Source organism: Gobius niger (assembly GCF_951799975.1).
Source record: "Gobius niger genome assembly, chromosome: 20".
NCBI lineage: Eukaryota > Metazoa > Chordata > Actinopteri > Gobiiformes > Gobiidae > Gobius > Gobius niger.
Window position 1 is genome coordinate 357,891 of NC_136871.1, and position 20,000 is coordinate 377,890.

At 38.1% G+C, this 20,000-nt stretch overlaps 1 protein-coding gene across 1 annotated transcript in view; it reads left to right on the forward strand.

Annotated features, from left to right (window-relative positions):
* The window catches only part of LOC306979488 (14-3-3 protein beta/alpha-1-like), a gene marked incomplete at its 5' end in the record, with an annotated part of 39,370 nt that overhangs the window by 5,123 nt on the left and 14,247 nt on the right, over window positions 1-20,000 (forward strand). The window contains one exon of the mRNA XM_079578441.1: window positions 19,235-19,448. Within this exon, the coding sequence (XP_079434567.1) occupies window positions 19,235-19,448 (214 nt within the window). The remainder of the gene's footprint in view (window positions 1-19,234; window positions 19,449-20,000) is intronic.

A 20,000-nucleotide genomic window follows, 5' to 3' on the forward strand; every position in this document is an offset into this window, starting at 1 on the left:
TGACAAAAAATGACAAAAAAATGACAAAAAAATGACAAAAAATGACAAAAAAATGACAAAAAAGTGACAAAAAAGTGACAAAAAATTACAAAAAAATGACAAAAAAGTGACAAAAAATGTACTAAAAAATTACAAAAAAATTACAAAAAATGACAAAAAACACATTTTTCGAAATCCGCACAGTAATCTTCACTTTACTGTGCGGATGCCAAACTACTCCTGGTATTATTACGCCTTACAATATAGTTCCCCCTTTTATCCACTTAGAAAATCCACATTGTTTAAGTGTGTGTAATTATACTTTGTAGTGGAACACTTCACGTAACCATATTTAAATAGGGGAAACGTGGAAGAGCTTGGTAGCTTCTATCTTGACCTGTTTTGGAGCTATAGAGGAGAGAGGGAGAGGCTAAATGCTAACGCCGTCTGCGCTGTGTTTACGTGACTGAAGATCAGACAGGTCCTAAAGAACTCGTCACAGCTCAGGTAAGAACATATCTCAGTGTGGAAAAACCAGGGCCTGTTCCTTTAAAGGGGGCAAACATTTCATCAACATTTAATTAACACCCTCAGTTTTAGGAGCATCACAATGTGCTCAAAGGACAAGAGTCTCTGTTTGCAGAAGCTCATGCGCCCTCAGTCAGCTCGCTCTGGAGCCGGCGTGTCGGTTTCAAACAACACAATAGTTCAGGAGGAATCTGCCAGGACACAGGGCTTTAATCGGGACCGTCCCGGGTGAATCAGGAGGCCACGCCCGTCACCTGCGCCTGTATTATGTCAACACAAACCTGTGCCGGAGTCTCAAAATACGGGGAAACGTTTGAAGCAACAGTTCAGTCGGAAGTCGGAAAAATCCACCCAGGATCAAAGGTTTTCTTCAGCTCGGAGACATCGGAGCTCAGGAGGCGGATACAAAACCAGTTTACAGAGATGCTTCATAGGAATATTGAGTCAGGAATACAGGACGAGCTTTAAAGGAATAGGCTTTTACACATAAGATTTGTTCTTACCTGAGCTTAGAGGAGTTCATGTGTACCTGTCTGGTCTTCAGTCACGTAAACACAGCGCAGACGGCGTTAGCATTTAGCCTAATGAGGTGAAGATAGAAGCTACCGAGCTCTTCCACATTTTCCCTATTTAAATATCACTACAAAATATCAAGCATTGGCTTAAATGACTTGAATTGAGGAAATGTTTCTTGTTTTGAGCGGTTTTCCCTCATTCAGACACTTTTCCTGATCGGACCGAGTTTGCTTTGCTTGTTTGGGGACATTTCAGACCAGTTCTAGGGTAAATCTCGCTTGAAATAAGAAAGTAAAATTGCCAATGAGATAAGACCAGTTTTCTTTCCCCGTTGGCAAAGAAAATGACCTGAAATAAGGACGAAATGTATCGAAACGAGTCAGAAACATCTCAGAACAAGTGAAATAATCTGGGACAAATGCCCAACAACTTCTTAACCAGTCACAACAACTAAAATGTGGATTATTGTGCTCAAACTGAGATGTTTATACTGATCTAGTTAAATACTTTTTGCAGTTATGTGAAGTTTTACACTACAAAAGTATAGTTATACAGTTAAACAATGTGGATGTTCTCAGCGGATACAAAGGAACTATATTGTAAGGCGTAGTAATACCAGGAGTACTTCGATCCGCGCAGTAATATCTTCACTTTACTGTGCGGACGCTGAAGTCCTCTCAGCTAAGCTAAAGTAAGAACATATCTCGCTTTGTAAAAACAGTGGCCTCTTCCTTTAAGTCAGACTAGAACTGTTCACATGAGGGTAGAATAATGCCGGCTGTTTATCAGGGCTGGGACAAAATATTGTATCGTATTGCGACCATTTTTGCTGCAATACCAAGTATGGATACTTTATCAAGTATCGGGATACTTTCAATACTCGTCTTTGGAGGCTGTATTATGTGTTAATGCACTTTTCAATCTCAACACTTGAATAAATCTGAAATGGCATTTGGTTTATAAACTTTTAATCTCAGTTTTGAGGTAAGCACACGACTTACGGTATTGCAACCAGTGTTACTTTTGACATGTTTTATTTTAGTTTTAGTCGAGATTTAGTCAAAAAAAACTTTTCAATTTTAATCTAGTTTTACTCGACTAAATGTTAGACTAATTGAGTGGACTTTGCATTGATAATATTGATTCTAATCATGTTTAATGTTGTTCCTCTGCTTCATGTTTCTGCTCCACATGAACAAAGCTCAGAGCTGATCCTTTAAACATGATCTGAGGCTCTTTCAGACGCTCAATACAAGTTTGGATGATTTTAGTCTCTCCTTTTCACTTTTATTTAGTCTGATTTTAGTCGACTCAAATATCTGGACATTTTAGTCACAGTTTTAGTCTCATGAGAAACTTTGCATTTAGTTTTAGTCCAATTTTAGTCACAAAAATATCACTTTGACTAAAATTAAGACTAATATTAATTAATTAAGACTAGGGCTGCTCGATTATTGAAAAAATAATAATCACGATTATTTTTGTCATAATTGAAATCACGATTATTCAAACAATTATTTGTTGCCTTTAAAAAAATCCATCAGAAAAATGACAAAAATCCATCAAAAAAAAGACAAAAATCCATCAAAAAAAATGACAAAAATTCATCAAAAAATTCATCAAAAAATGACAAAAATCCATCAAAAAATGACAAAAATCCATCAAAAAATGACAAAAATCCATCAGAAAAATGACAAAAATCCATCAAAAAAGTGACAAAAATCCATCAAAAAAATGACAAAAATCCATCAAAAAAATGACAAAAATCCATCAAAAAATGACAAAAATTCATCAAAAAATCCATCAGAAAAATGACAAAAATCCATCAAAAAATGACAAAAATCCATCAAAAAATGACAAAAATCCATTAAAAAAAATGACAAAAATCCATCAAAAAAATGACAAAAATCCATTAAAAAAAAAGACAAAAATCCATTAAAAAAAATGACAAAAATCCATCAAAAAAATGACAAAAATCCATCAAAAAATGACAAAAAATTACAAAAAATTACAAAAAAATTACAAAAAAGTGACAAAAAAGTGACAAAAAAGTAACAAAAAATTACAAAAAAGTGACAAAAAAGTGACAAAAAATGACAAAAAATTACAAAAAATTACAAAAAAATTACAAAAAAGTGACAAAAAAGTGACAAAAAAGTAACAAAAAATTACAAAAAAGTGACAAAAAAATGACAAAAAATGACAAAAAATTACAAAAAATTACAAAAAATTACAAAAAAGTGACAAAAAAGTAACAAAAAAGTAACAAAAAATTACAAAAAAGTGACAAAAAAGTGACAAAAAATTACAAAAAATTACAAAAAATTACAAAAAAGTGACAAAAAAGTGACAAAAGTAACAAAAAATTACAAAAAAGTGACAAAAAAGTGACAAAAAAGTGACAAAAAAGTAACAAAAAATGACAAAAAAAGGACAAAAAAGTGACAAAAAAGTAACAAAAAATTACAAAAAAATGACAAAAAATTACAAAAAATGACAAAAAATGACAAAAAAGTGACAAAAAAGTGACAAAAAATGACAAAAAATGACAAAAAATGACAAAAAAATGACAAAAAAGTGACAAAAAATGACAAAAAATGACAAAAAATGACAAAAAATGACAAAAAAGTGACAAAAAAGTGACAAAAAAGTAACAAAAAATGACAAAAAATGACAAAAAAATGACAAAAAAATGACAAAAAAGTGACAAAAAATGACAAAAAAGTGACAAAAAAGTGACAAAAAATTACAAAAAAATTACAAAAAATTACAAAAAATTACAAAAAAGTGACAAAAAAGTAACAAAAAATTACAAAAAATTACAAAAAAGTGACAAAAAAGTAACAAAAAATTACAAAAAAGTGACAAAAAAGTGACAAAAAATTACAAAAAATTACAAAAAAGTGACAAAAAAGTGACAAAAAAGTGACAAAAGTAACAAAAAATTACAAAAAATTACAAAAAAGTGACAAAAAAGTGACAAAAAAGTGACAAAAAAGTAACCAAAAATGACAAAAAAATGACAAAAAAATGACAAAAAAAATGACAAAAAAGTGACAAAAAAGTGACAAAAAAATGACAAAAAATGACAAAAAAATGACAAAAAATGACAAAAAAATGACAAAAAAAATGACAAAAAATGACAAAAAAATGACAAAAAAATGACAAAAAATTACAAAAAATTACAAAAAAGTGACAAAAAAGTGACAAAAAATGACAAAAAATTACAAAAAATTACAAAAAAATTACAAAAAAGTGACAAAAAAGTGACAAAAAAGTAACAAAAAATTACAAAAAATTACAAAAAAGTGACAAAAAAGTAACAAAAAATTACAAAAAATTACAAAAAAGTGACAAAAAAGTAACAAAAAAGTGACAAAAAAGTGACAAAAAAGTGACAAAAAATTACAAAAAATTACAAAAAAGTGACAAAAAAGTGACAAAAAAGTGACAAAAGTAACAAAAAATTACAAAAAATTACAAAAAAGTGACAAAAAAGTGACAAAAAAGTGACAAAAAAGTAACCAAAAATGACAAAAAAATGACAAAAAAATGACAAAAAAAATGACAAAAAAGTGACAAAAAAGTGACAAAAAAGTGACAAAAAAGTAACAAAAAATGACAAAAAAATGACAAAAAAATGACAAAAAAAATGACAAAAAATGACAAAAAAATGACAAAAAAATGACAAAAAATGACAAAAAATTACAAAAAATTACAAAAAAGTGACAAAAAAGTGACAAAAAATGACAAAAAATTACAAAAAATTACAAAAAAATTACAAAAAAGTGACAAAAAAGTGACAAAAAAGTAACAAAAAATTACAAAAAAGTGACAAAAAAGTGACAAAAAATGACAAAAAATTACAAAAAATTACAAAAAAATTACAAAAAAGTGACAAAAAAGTGACAAAAAAGTAACAAAAAATTACAAAAAAGTGACAAAAAAATGACAAAAAATGACAAAAAATTACAAAAAATTACAAAAAATTACAAAAAAGTGACAAAAAAGTAACAAAAAAGTAACAAAAAATTACAAAAAAGTGACAAAAAAGTGACAAAAAATTACAAAAAATTACAAAAAATTACAAAAAAGTGACAAAAAAGTGACAAAAGTAACAAAAAATTACAAAAAAGTGACAAAAAAGTGACAAAAAAGTGACAAAAAAGTAACAAAAAATGACAAAAAAAGGACAAAAAAGTGACAAAAAAGTAACAAAAAATTACAAAAAAATGACAAAAAATTACAAAAAATGACAAAAAATGACAAAAAAGTGACAAAAAAGTGACAAAAAATGACAAAAAATGACAAAAAATGACAAAAAAATGACAAAAAAGTGACAAAAAATGACAAAAAATGACAAAAAATGACAAAAAATGACAAAAAAGTGACAAAAAAGTGACAAAAAAGTGACAAAAAATGACAAAAAAATGACAAAAAAATGACAAAAAAGTGACAAAAAATGACAAAAAAATGACAAAAAAATGACAAAAAATGACAAAAAAATGACAAAAAAGTGACAAAAAAGTGACAAAAAATTACAAAAAAATGACAAAAAAGTGACAAAAAATGTACTAAAAAATTACAAAAAAATTACAAAAAATGACAAAAAAACACAAGTTTGAAATCCGCACAGTAATCTTCACTTTACTGTGCGGATGCCAAACTACTCCTGGTATTATTACGCCTTACAATATAGTCCCCCCTTTTATCCACTTAGAAAATCCACATTGTTTAATTGTGTGTAATTATACTTTGTAGTGGAACACTTCACGTAACCATATTTAAACAGGGGAAACGTGGAAGAGCTTGGTAGCTTCTATCTTGACCTGTTTTGGAGCTATAGAGGAGAGAGGGAGAGGCTAAATGCTAACGCCGTCTGCGCTGTGTTTACGTGACTGAAGATCAGACAGGTCCTAAAGAACTCGTCACAGCTCAGGTAAGAACATATCTCAGTGTGGAAAAACCAGGGCCTGTTCCTTTAAAGGGGGCAAACATTTCATCAACATTTAATTAACACCCTCAGTTTTAGGAGCATCACAATGTGCTCAAAGGACAAGAGTCTCTGTTTGCAGAAGCTCATGCGCCCTCAGTCAGCTCGCTCTGGAGCCGGCGTGTCGGTTTCAAACAACACAATAGTTCAGGAGGAATCTGCCAGGACACAGGGCTTTAATCGGGACCGTCCCGGGTGAATCAGGAGGCCACGCCCGTCACCTGCGCCTGTATTATGTCAACACAAACCTGTGCCGGAGTCTCAAAATACGGGGAAACGTTTGAAGCAACAGTTCAGTCGGAAGTCGGAAAAATCCACCCAGGATCAAAGGTTTTCTTCAGCTCGGAGACATCGGAGCTCAGGAGGCGGATACAAAACCAGTTTACAGAGATGCTTCATAGGAATATTGAGTCAGGAATACAGGACGAGCTTTAAAGGAATAGGCTTTTACACATAAGATTTGTTCTTACCTGAGCTTAGAGGAGTTCATGTGTACCTGTCTGGTCTTCAGTCACGTAAACACAGCGCAGACGGCGTTAGCATTTAGCCTAATGAGGTGAAGATAGAAGCTACCGAGCTCTTCCACATTTTCCCTATTTAAATATCACTACAAAATATCAAGCATTGGCTTAAATGACTTGAATTGAGGAAATGTTTCTTGTTTTGAGCGGTTTTCCCTCATTCAGACACTTTTCCTGATCGGACCGAGTTTGCTTTGCTTGTTTGGGGACATTTCAGACCAGTTCTAGGGTAAATCTCGCTTGAAATAAGAAAGTAAAATTGCCAATGAGATAAGACCAGTTTTCTTTCCCCGTTGGCAAAGAAAATGACCTGAAATAAGGACGAAATGTATCGAAACGAGTCAGAAACATCTCAGAACAAGTGAAATAATCTGGGACAAATGCCCAACAACTTCTTAACCAGTCACAACAACTAAAATGTGGATTATTGTGCTCAGACTGAGATGTTTATACTGATCTAGTTAAATACTTTTTGCAGTTATGTGAAGTTTTACACTACAAAAGTATAGTTATACAGTTAAACAATGTGGATGTTCTCAGCGGATACAAAGGAACTATATTGTAAGGCGTAGTAATACCAGGAGTACTTCGATCCGCGCAGTAATATCTTCACTTTACTGTGCGGACGCTGAAGTCCTCTCAGCTAAGCTAAAGTAAGAACATATCTCGCTTTGTAAAAACAGTGGCCTCTTCCTTTAAGTCAGACTAGAACTGTTCACATGAGGGTAGAATAATGCCGGCTGTTTATCAGGGCTGGGACAAAATATTGTATCGTATTGCGACCATTTTTGCTGCAATACCAAGTATGGATACTTTATCAAGTATCGGGATACTTTCAATACTCGTCTTTGGAGGCTGTATTATGTGTTAATGCACTTTTCAATCTCAACACTTGAATAAATCTGAAATGGCATTTGGTTTATAAACTTTTAATCTCAGTTTTGAGGTAAGCACACGACTTACGGTATTGCAACCAGTGTTACTTTTGACATGTTTTATTTTAGTTTTAGTCGAGATTTAGTCAAAAAAAACTTTTCAATTTTAATCTAGTTTTACTCGACTAAATGTTAGACTAATTGAGTGGACTTTGCATTGATAATATTGATTCTAATCATGTTTAATGTTGTTCCTCTGCTTCATGTTTCTGCTCCACATGAACAAAGCTCAGAGCTGATCCTTTAAACATGATCTGAGGCTCTTTCAGACGCTCAATACAAGTTTGGATGATTTTAGTCTCTCCTTTTCACTTTTATTTAGTCTGATTTTAGTCGACTCAAATATCTGGACATTTTAGTCACAGTTTTAGTCTCATGAGAAACTTTGCATTTAGTTTTAGTCCAATTTTAGTCACAAAAATATCACTTTGACTAAAATTAAGACTAATATTAATTAATTAAGACTAGGGCTGCTCGATTATTGAAAAAATAATAATCACGATTATTTTTGTCATAATTGAAATCACGATTATTCAAACAATTATTTGTTGCCTTTAAAAAAATCCATCAGAAAAATGACAAAAATCCATCAAAAAAAAGACAAAAATCCATCAAAAAAAATGACAAAAATTCATCAAAAAATTCATCAAAAAATGACAAAAATCCATCAAAAAATGACAAAAATCCATCAAAAAATGACAAAAATCCATCAGAAAAATGACAAAAATCCATCAAAAAAGTGACAAAAATCCATCAAAAAAATGACAAAAATCCATCAAAAAATGACAAAAATTCATCAAAAAATCCATCAGAAAAATGACAAAAATCCATCAAAAAATGACAAAAATCCATCAAAAAATGACAAAAATCCATTAAAAAAAATGACAAAAATCCATCAAAAAAATGACAAAAATCCATTAAAAAAAAAGACAAAAATCCATTAAAAAAAATGACAAAAATCCATCAAAAAAATGACAAAAATCCATCAAAAAATGACAAAAATCCATCAAAAAATGACAAAAATCCATCAAAAAATGACAAAAATCCATTAAAAAAAAAGACAAAAATCCATTAAAAAAAATGACAAAAATCCATCAAAAAAATGACAAAAAAGTGACAAAAATCCATTAAAAAAAAATGACAAAAAAATGACAAAAATCCATCAAAAAAATGACAAAATCCATCAAAAAAATGACAAAATCCATCAAAAAAATGACAAAAATCCATCAAAAAAATGACAAAATCCATCAAAAAAATGACAAAAATCCATCAAAAAATCCTTAAAAAAATGACAAAATCGTAATTGTAATTGAAATCGTCATCGAATTTCGATTAATTGCACAGCCCTAATTAAGACTAAACATTTCAGTCGATGACATTAACACTGTTGGTAACACGTATCGGATCGTGCCCCAGCCCTGCTATAAATCATAATTGTTGTAAATCCAGTGATATTTCAGCACTTAGTTTCATATTTCCCTTTAATCGGTAACTGAGGCAGATGTTTGAGACGACTTCCACCAAACTCGCCGGATCACCGAAGCTTTACCGTTTCTCTGCTGAGCTACATGTCACTGAGCAGGCAGCCATCTTTAAACGCTCCGTCTCCACTTCGAGTTTCCTGGTCGTAATTACGGGGTCGCTGCTGCTTCCACTCATTATTTCCTGGTCAGAGCTCGGAAATGCCAAAACTCTTTAACCATAGAAACGTAGTTGGAAGAAACCGGGGAAAGAATGAACTGCCGGCGCTTCTGAACGTTGTCTTGTTGTTTTGAGCAGATGAAGGCGAGGAGCGGCGAGCAGAGTAAGTCCCACATCACTGGTGCTTGTGGTTGGTTCTGGTCACTGGTCACTGGTCTGGTGACTGGTCTGGTGACTGGTCACTGGTGCTTGTGGTTGGTACTGGTGACTGGTCTGGTGACTGGTCTGGTGACTGGTCTGGTCACTGGTGCTTGTGGTTGGTACTGGTGACTGGTCTGGTCACTGGTCTGGTGACTGGTCTGGTGACTGGTCTGGTGACTGGTCTGGTGACTGGTCTGGTCACTGGTGCTTGTGGTTGGTACTGGTGACTGGTCTGGTCACTGGTCTGGTGACTGGTCTGGTGACTGGTCTGGTGACTGGTCTGGTCACTGGTCTGGTGACTGGTCTGGTGACTGGTCTGGTGACTGGTCTGGTCACTGGTCTGGTGACTGGTCTGGTCTGGTCACTGGTCTGGTCACTGGTCTGGTCACTGGTCTGGTCACTGGTCTGGTCTGGTCACTGGTCTGGTCACTGGTCTGGTCTGGTGACTGGTCTGGTGACTGGTCTGGTCACTGGTCTGGTGACTGGTCTGGTGACTGGTCTGGTCACTGGTCTGGTGACTGGTCTGGTGACTGGTCTGGTGACTGGTCTGGTGACTGGTCTGGTCACTGGTCTGGTGACTGGTCTGGTGACTGGTCTGGTGACTGGTCTGGTGACTGGTCTGGTGACTGGTCTGGTGACTGGTCTGGTGACTGGTCTGGTGACTGGTCTGGTGACTGGTCTGGTGACTGGTCTGGTGACTGGTCTGGTGACTGGTCTGGTCACTGGTCTGGTCACTGGTCTGGTGACTGGTCTGGTCACTGGTCTGGTCACTGGTCTGGTCACTGGTCTGGTCACTGGTCTGGTCACTGGTCTGGTCACTGGTCTGGTGACTGGTCTGGTGACTGGTCTGGTCACTGGTCTGGTCACTGGTCTGGTCACTGGTCTGGTGACTGGTCTGGTGACTGGTCTGGTGACTGGTCTGGTGACTGGTCTGGTGACTGGTCTGGTCACTGGTGCTTGTGGTTGGTACTGGTGACTGGTCTGGTCACTGGTCTGGTGACTGGTCTGGTGACTGGTCTGGTGACTGGTCTGGTGACTGGTCTGGTGACTGGTCTGGTCACTGGTGCTTGTGGTTGGTACTGGTGACTGGTCTGGTCACTGGTCTGGTCACTGGTGCTTGTGGTTGGTACTGGTGACTGGTCTGGTCACTGGTCTGGTGACTGGTCTGGTGACTGGTCTGGTCACTGGTCTGGTCACTGGTCTGGTGACTGGTCTGGTCACTGGTCTGGTGACTGGTCTGGTGACTGGTCTGGTCACTGGTCTGGTCACTGGTCTGGTCACTGGTCTGGTCACTGGTCTGGTCACTGGTCTGGTCACTGGTCTGGTGACTGGTCTGGTGACTGGTCTGGTCACTGGTCTGGTCACTGGTCTGGTCACTGGTCTGGTGACTGGTCTGGTGACTGGTCTGGTGACTGGTCTGGTGACTGGTCTGGTGACTGGTCTGGTCACTGGTGCTTGTGGTTGGTACTGGTGACTGGTCTGGTCACTGGTCTGGTGACTGGTCTGGTGACTGGTCTGGTGACTGGTCTGGTGACTGGTCTGGTGACTGGTCTGGTCACTGGTGCTTGTGGTTGGTACTGGTGACTGGTCTGGTCACTGGTCTGGTCACTGGTGCTTGTGGTTGGTACTGGTGACTGGTCTGGTGACTGGTCTAGTGACTGGTCTGGTGACTGGTCTGGTGACTGGTCTGGTGACTGGTCTGGTCTGGTGACTGGTCTGGTCACTGGTCTGGTCACTGGTCTGGTCACTGGTCTGGTCACTGGTCTGGTCACTGGTCTGGTCACTGGTCTGGTCACTGGTCTGGTGACTGGTCTGGTGACTGGTCTGGTGACTGGTCTGGTGACTGGTCTGGTGACTGGTCTGGTCACTGGTGCTTGTGGTTGGTACTGGTGACTGGTCTGGTCACTGGTCTGGTGACTGGTCTGGTGACTGGTCTGGTGACTGGTCTGGTGACTGGTCTGGTGACTGGTCTGGTGACTGGTCTGGTGACTGGTCTGGTGACTGGTCTGGTGACTGGTCTGGTGACTGGTCTGGTGACTGGTCTAGTGACTGGTCTGGTGACTGGTCTGGTGACTGGTCTAGTGACTGGTCTGGTCACTGGTCTGGTGACTGGTCTAGTGACTGGTCTGGTCACTGGTCTGGTCACTGGTGCTTGTGGTTGGTACTGGTGACTGGTCTGGTCACTGGTCTGGTCACTGGTGCTTGTGGTTGGTACTGGTGACTGGTCTGGTCACTGGTCTGGTCACTGGTGCTTGTGGTTGGTACTGGTGACTGGTCTGGTGACTGGTCTGGTGACTGGTCTAGTGACTGGTCTGGTGACTGGTCTGGTGACTGGTCTGGTGACTGGTGCTTGTGGTTGGTACTGGTGACTGGTCTGGTGACTGGTCTAGTGACTGGTCTAGTGACTGGTCTGGTGACTGGTCTGGTGACTGGTCTGGTCACTGGTCTGGTCACTGGTGCTTGTGGTTGGTACTGGTGACTGGTCTGGTGACTGGTCTGGTGACTGGTCTAGTGACTGGTCTGGTGACTGGTCTGGTGACTGGTCTGGTGACTGGTCTGGTCACTGGTCTGGTCACTGGTCTGGTCACTGGTCTGGTGATGGGATGGTGGGTGTGGACACTGTTGGAGGACTAACATCAGAGAGTCATGAGTTTGTGTGGGGTCTACTGTCATTAAACACCTGTCCTGGAGTATGGGGGGGGGGGGTTACAGTGAACCGTCTTTAAAATGGGGGACAATTAACCACAACCTTTCATTCATTATTGAGTTCTTCCACAGTCAATAATTGGTTTTCACGTTCTTTATCCATTATTATATTTTTTTCCAAATTTTCTGCAGCTTTCAGACTTTCAGCGATTTCCACAAGTTAAACATCAAAACGTTCCGCGTGTTGGAGAGAATCCTGCCATTACTTTTGGGAATTTGGACGATTTTTCCCATTGACTTATAATGGGGCTTCCACAAATTGAGGTTTTTCTGCAACTTTTTCAGGTTCAGGTTCCACAACTTGTCAGTTTTCAGAAAAAAAATTCGAGTTCTACTGTTTTCCAGTTTTTTTTCTCTGTGCTTGGGAATTCTGCCATTCATTTGAATAGGATTTCTGATACAGTGAAGTCTGTGAGTGATTTAAACAGTTTATACGAAGTTAAGACTTTATACAATGTTAAGAGTTTCTGCAATTTCAACAGTTTTTACAGTTTCTGCAACAAAATAGGGATTTTTGCAATTACAACACTATTATGCAACTTAATAGGGATTTTCACAGTAAAAGCAGTATAATGCAACTTAAAGGAACAGGCCACCGTTTTTACACACTGAGATATGTTCTTACCTAACCTTAGTCGAGTTAATATATCCCCGTCTGGTCTTTGTCCGTGCGCTCACACATACGCAGCCTCTCCCACATGTGACATAGCTCCAAAAAAGCTCACGATAGAAGCTACCAAGCTCTTCCACGTGTTCCCTATTTAAATAAAGTTACGATATAATAAGATAAAAAGGGGAACTATATTGTGAGGCGTAATGATACGAGGAGTAAAACGTCCGCGCAGTAACTCCTAAAGACTTCCCCCCCGCTCACTTCCGTCAATAACCTTTAGGAGTTACTGCTCCTGTATCATTACGCCTCACAATATAGTCCCCCTTTTTATCTGCTTATAAAATCGACATGTTACATTTCTGTGTAAATATACTTGGCATGAAAACACTTGACGTAACTTTATTTAAATAGGGAACACGTGGAAGAGCTTGGTAGCTTCTATCGTGAGCTTTTTTGGAGCTATGTGACATGTGGGAGAGGCTGCGTATGTGTGAGCGCACGGACAAAGACCAGACGGGGATATATTAACACGTCTAAAGTGAGGTGAGAACATATCTTAGTATGTAAAAACGGTGGCCTATTCCTTTAATAGGGATTTTCACATGTAAAGCCCTCTTATGCAGTTATGAATTTTTTCACAACTTTTATGCCATTTTTGCCATTTCTGCATTATTAGCCTACGATTCCACAGTCAATCTCAAAATGTTCTAGTTATCCACTCATTCTTGTATCTCCATAACTGCGTTCAGTGGAGGAAGCTCGTCATGTGATAATAAATGTGTAATTCGATGCTTCTCATTATCCGGTTCTTCTTCTTTTGGACGTCCCGCTGTGGGCTGGATCCAAACGCACGGAGGACTGGCCCACAAAGCTGTCGCCTGTTTCCAAATATAGCAAAGTGTTTGTTTTCTCCCAAAGAGTAACGGGGCACGTTAGGCAAACAATTGTTCACTTTGTAAAAGAAGCGGCAGATTTGGCAGGAATGTTCGCAGGGGGCGCTCTTTAAGGGACGTCCGTGAGCTGCCGAGCAAATCAGGCACGAGTGAGAGGATCAGATCAGTCTTTCCTTTTCTTACGGCCTCATAAAATCTGAATAATCTTCAAATCTACACCACAGTTTAAACACACGCTCGAGATTAAAATGCGAATGGTCAGAAGTTTGGAAACGCTTTTAATGTCTCGGCTTTTCTTTATTTTCAACACTGTTTCCATTGTGTGATTCCCATTGAAGACGTGAAACTATGAGTGAACACATTATGTAGGAGACACAAACGGGTTGAATATCTCAGAATTAAACGCTGAGGGAGATGATTGGCTCTGACGAAGGTGAGGCTCTGATTGGCCGAGGGGGAGGCGTGGCCGTGTCTGGAGGTCGGTGACGCTGAGTCTTTCAGGTTGGATTTACGCCAGGGCTTCAGGACATAACAAAGCCTTTCCAAACTTTTGACACGTGAACATTAAAATATCGAATTAAAAGAACAGTTGGGGATCATTTTGTACAGCGGTTCTCAATAGTTTTGGCGTCAGGACCCACAGTCACACTGCAAACAGTGGATTCTAAGCAAGTAAAACATGTCTTTAAGAAATAAGTTCTTTTTTTTTTTCCTAAAAAGTAATGTTTTGCCGAGCAAAGTTTTCTTGAGAAAAAAAAATCTTATTTTAGGAAATAAAATCTAGTCATTTCTTGTTCAGATAAATTTGCTAAAAACATGATCATTTTTCTTGTAACAAAGAAAAACTTTTTGAATCTTCAGTTTTAGACAAACTCAGATCAACAGCTCTTAATGTAAGAACTGCTTCTCACAGAGAGATAACACATTCCATTCTTTAAAGTGGGCGGCTCGGTGGCACAGCGGTTAGAGCCTCAGCTTCACAGCTCGAAGGTCCCGGGTTCGATTCCCACCAGGACGGGGCCTTTCTGTGTGGAGCATGTTCTCCCCGTGTCTGCCACTAAAAACATGTACAATAGGTGAATCCTCCAGCAGTTGATTCTGACCATCAGCCTGGCTCCACATCATGGAGGCGGGTCTCCGGGCGCGGCAATACTTTCCTTAAATATTAGTATTTATTAACAACATTTTGCTCAAAAATGTGTTTAATTTAGAACATTTTACTTAAATCAAGCAACATTTAAGTCAAATATCCACAATGTTTCACTAAATAAGAATGTTTTCCTTAAATGATTCCATTTTCTGAGGACATTTTGCTTAATTCTAGTTATTTATTTGCTTAAATTTAGTGTTTCTTTCTTGTTTTATTAAGAAAAATATTCTAGAAACAAGAATTCTGAGCAAGAAAAAAACGCTGACCCCGTTGGCTGAATCTTTTCCTTAAAACAAAACAAAACGTCTTATTTTAAGATTGTTTTGCTTGTTTTTAGGAGGGCACTTTTTGCAGTGCACCATGAGATGACAAGCCACCACCCAAATAAGACTGGGATTAGTCATATATATAATGTAAAACACTGCATTTTTCACACCAATAACTGTTGAATCAGCTTTGAATTACCTACAAAAGCTGCAATGTGGACAGAAAACACTCACTTTTCTTCAGTTCCGACCCCCCTTGGTGCCCCGCCCCGCCCGTTGAGAACCACTGGCTTGTGTCTAAACCCCACAGGAACAGTGCGTTTCCAGGAGAGTTCTGAAAGGCCCGTTTGTTTGTGGACGTCTTTCCCCATGTTTAGGCGCAGCCACAGAAAAGTCATCTTAATCACATGTCATTTCCACTGTTTGGATCCAAATTGCACGTCCTTGTCACGAAGTCTGTGACCTGGAAAAGAAAGAGGTTCCTCGGTCGAGTTGAAGATTATGATCTGGTCACGGAAACCACTGTGGAACCCGGTGACGCTGTTTCTTTAGAGCAGTGGTTCTCAACCTTTTGGAGCCACGACCCCCATTTTAACAGTAAAAGGGATTCGTGACCCCCCGCTCGGGTCACACCGCGAGGAATAGAAACAGCAGCCGACATAATTCTGAACCTCTTAAGTCCCGCCTGAACCGAGAGGATCTTTTTCCTCACGTCAGCACATTTTTTTTACATAGTTCTTTTGTTGGGCATTTTAATCACATTTTTGTAACTTTTGGTCATTTTTTTGTCAAATTTTAATCACATTTTTGTCACATTTTTATCAATTTTTTGTCACATTTTGTCACATTTTTATCACATTTTTGTCATTTTTTGGTCATTTTTTTGTCAATTTTTTGTCACATTTTTGTCACATTTTTGTCACATTTTTGTCACATTTTTATCACATTTTTATCACATTTTTGTCACATTTTTATCACATTTTTGTCATTTTTTCGTCACATTTTTATCACATTTTTGTCATTTTTTTGTCATTTTTTGTCATTTTTTTGTCAAATTTTTATCACATTTTTATCACATTTTTGTCACATTTTTGTCACATTTTTGTCACATTTTTGTCACATTTTTTGTCACATTTAGTCAATTTTTTGTCAATTTTTGTCAATTCCTTGTGACATTTCTTGTGACATTTTTGCCACTTTTTCATCAATTTTCCGTCACTTTTTTGTCACATTTTTGTCACATTTTTATCACATTTTTGTCACATTTTTGTCACATTTTTATCACATTTTTGTCACATTTTTATCACATTTTTGTCACATTTTTGTCACATTTTTATCACATTTTTATCACATTTTTATCACATTTTTGTCACATTTTGTCATTTTTTCGTCACATTTTTATCACATTTTTTGTCACATTTAGTCAATTTTTTGTCATTTTTTTGTCATTTTTTGGTCATTCTTTTGTCCAATTTTTATCACATTTTTATCACATTTTTTGTCACATTTAGTCAATTTTTTGTCATTTTTTTGTCCATTTTTGTCAATTTCTGGTGACATTTTTGTGACCTTTTTGCCACTTTTTCATCAATTTTCCGTCCCTTTTTTTGTCACATTTCCATCATTGTTTTTGACTCAGTTTTGTTGCTTTTTTTCCAGAAGCTTTTGGATTGGGGTAAAGCCAAACTGGAGAACATGTGCTCAGTTCAGGTGGGAGTTAAGGGGTTAAAACAACAAAATATCAGATTATACGCTAATGAAAACATGGCTATTTTATCTAAATGATCTGGTGACCTCCCCCAAATTTGTCTTATATTAATATTTATATACATATTTATCTGCCCTGCTGTGGATACACTCATGTCAAACACTAATGATACGCACAGGCCTGAGGAATCATAAAGTTTTACTCCTCAGAGCAGACGCAGCTTCTGAAAGGACGGAGACAAACAGAACTATGACTTAAAGTGGACATATCTGCATCCACGCTTTCTGAACAGTTTCTATCTGTGAAATCTACATCGTGCAGTCGTGTGTTCAGAAGGAGAATGAAGAAGCACCGACCCCGTGTTCAGAGGAATCAACATTTCACAGAGAAACAACATCACAGCAATTAAGAATTCAGCTCAAACTATTCTATTCTTTGAGGAGAAAAGTGCCCTCGAAATGGCATTCATGTCAAGGAAGAGTGCATGATCTAAAGGCATGTATGTGTTTCCCATAGGAACGCTAAAGGCAGTGCAGCAGGGGGAGGGACAATTACTTTCATTGTAAATAGACAGAGGCCGAAGCCGCCAATTTCAGACCAAAGTAAAGACACGGGTTCTTTATGTTGAAGATGTTGAGACACAAATGCTGATGCCAATGGAACAAGCACAAAATCAGACTAATTCACTTTTTCACTTGAGATCATGCAACATAATCTGAATTAAGAGAATAATGACTTGTTCCTTTGGCAATGAGATGTTTTATCTGATCTAAGACCAGAACAAATCTACTCGAAGCTTAGATTGAATCTCTTAATTCAAGTAGGTTTCTGTCATTTCTTCCTTAAAATTATGATTATTTTTTCTAGTGCACTTTCTGCTAATGCCAGAGTTGTACATACAAAAAATGGACAAGAAATTGACAAAAATGTGATAAAAATTTGATAAAAAAATGAAAAAAATGACAAAAAATGTGACAAAAAATGACAAAAATTTGAATAAAAATTGACAGAAAAATGACAAAAAAAAACAAAAAATTGACTAAAAATTGACCAAAAAATGACAAAAAATTGACTAAAAATTGACAAAAAAATTACAAAAAATGACACATTTTTGATTAAAAAATGGACAAAAAACTGTGACAAAAAATGACCAAAAATGAGTTGAATATCCAACAAAAAAATGATGGTAAAAAAATCTGGTGACGTGAGGAAAAAGATCCTCTCGGTTCAGGCGGGAGTTAAGAGGTATGACCTCATTGCGTGTACTGACAGTAATCCTCCCATTTAACCCTAAAACTGTTAAAGTACTTTCTGATTTGTGTCGTAATGTTTCTCAAAATCATCTTTCCCCCCGGGCCTGACGTTGCCTCCCCCTGCAGTACAGTGTATTTAGCTTTAAAGGGATGTTTCAGGATGTTTGACATAGGGCCTCATTTCCTGGTTATCCAGAGTGTTGCTGATTTATGGAGATATTTCTTTGTAATTCATGCAGTTCTTATGTTTGAAGAGTTTCGTGGTGCTAGGCTAATGCAAGGCTAGTGCAAGTCTATGGTATCAGCTAGCCTCACAGAGCACCTGAGGCAAATCACTGATAACACCAGACTAACCATATACATGTCTGTGTCCATAGAGTCATGTTTGGAATATAACTGACCTGCATCACATGAACGATCGCATCCTGAGGGACTATTTTCTAGCAGATCACTCCACCGCTGCAAATGCAAAATGGTTTAAATTACTTTATGGACACAGACATTTATATGTTCGCAGATGTGCGAGAAACTCTTTAATAGCACAATCAATATTTCTGAACCTCAACAGAGAGTGACTGAACAGACTTATTTATCAGAACCAGTAGCCAAAAATGCTGCACCTGCTGCTATAAAAGTCATATTTACCAAAATCGGTACTTCCGGGTTAGCAGAGATAAATGCTAACGGCGCAGCAGCTGCGCTAACCTCGGAAGCACCGACTGAGTGCCAATTGAGTTTCAGAAATATTGATGGTTGTATTAAAGACTTTTTTAAAGTTTTCTTTCTCGCACATTAGCCGGTATGCTAGCACCCGGAAGCGGAAGTCGTGACGTCACACTTAACAAACGTATCAGTGATTTGCCTCAGGTGCTCTGTGGAGCGGGTCACACTGTTTTTAATGCAGGCTAGCTGATACCATAGACATGCACTAGCCTAGCAGTAGCCTAAAATCTCCAGGTACCAGAAACACTCTGGATAACGAGGACATGAGGCCCTATGTCAAAAACCCTGAAACGTCCCTTTAAAGCTCGTTATAACGTAGTTCCCTCGTCAGACACGGAGCTGGAGCAGGATTTCTAAACCTTCGTGCAGTTTCAGATTTTGCTGAGTCATTAATGTTTCTGAGTCTGTTTCTAATGCAGGTAATGTTTGCTTTAGGTGTGTTTGCTTCATGTTGAGCCTCTCATAACGTTTGCCTCTCCTGTCCGTGGTTAACCTGAGCCGTTGCTCCTCATAATGTTTCCCGTTTGCCTCTCCTGTCCGTGGTTAACCTGAGCCGTTGCTCCTCATAATGTTTCCCGTTTGCCTCTCCTGTCCGTGGTTAACCTGAGCCGTTGCGCCTCTCATAATGTTTCCCGTTTGCCTGAACTGTCCGTGGTTAACCTGAGCCGTTGCTTCCAGGTCGGCGCTCGCCGCTCGTCCTGGCGCGTCATCTCCAGCATCGAGGGAAAGGCCGACTCCGGGAACGAGAAGAAGAAGCAGATGGCCCGCGAGTACCGCCTCAAGATCGAGAAGGAGCTGGACGATATCTGCAAGGACGTGTTGGTGAGAAACGCATGTGCAGCGCCACCTGCTGCTCAGTGGGGGGGTTACATGAGTCGTGACAGCCCGTGTAAGGAGGAGGAACGAGCCCCATGATGGAGCTCAGAGGTTTGTGCAGTAAAGATGGAGGCGAGTGACAGTGAGCCAGTCTCTGACCTTGACCCACATGTGAGAACAGAAATAGCTCTCATTATCTGCCTCCCAACTCCAGCTTTGCATCGTTCTCTCCCAACATTTGGATCATGTTTTAATTGCTACTACTACGACTGCTGCTGCTGCTGCTGCTGCTGCTGCTGCTGCTGTATGAGGAGCTCACTCATCTGCCTCCAAACTCTGAACGCTGAAACAATGAGGGGGGGCAATCAATCAATCAAACTTTATTTATAAAGCACTTTTCATACCGAAAGGTCTCACAAAGTGCTTTACAGATACAACATCTAAAACAATGCGCCTAGGACAACCTCCCATAGACATATTTCATATATTAGGATTAAATACATGGATTAGTCAGTTAAAGGCTGGGCTAAAAAGGCGGGTCTTGAGCTGCTCTTAGAA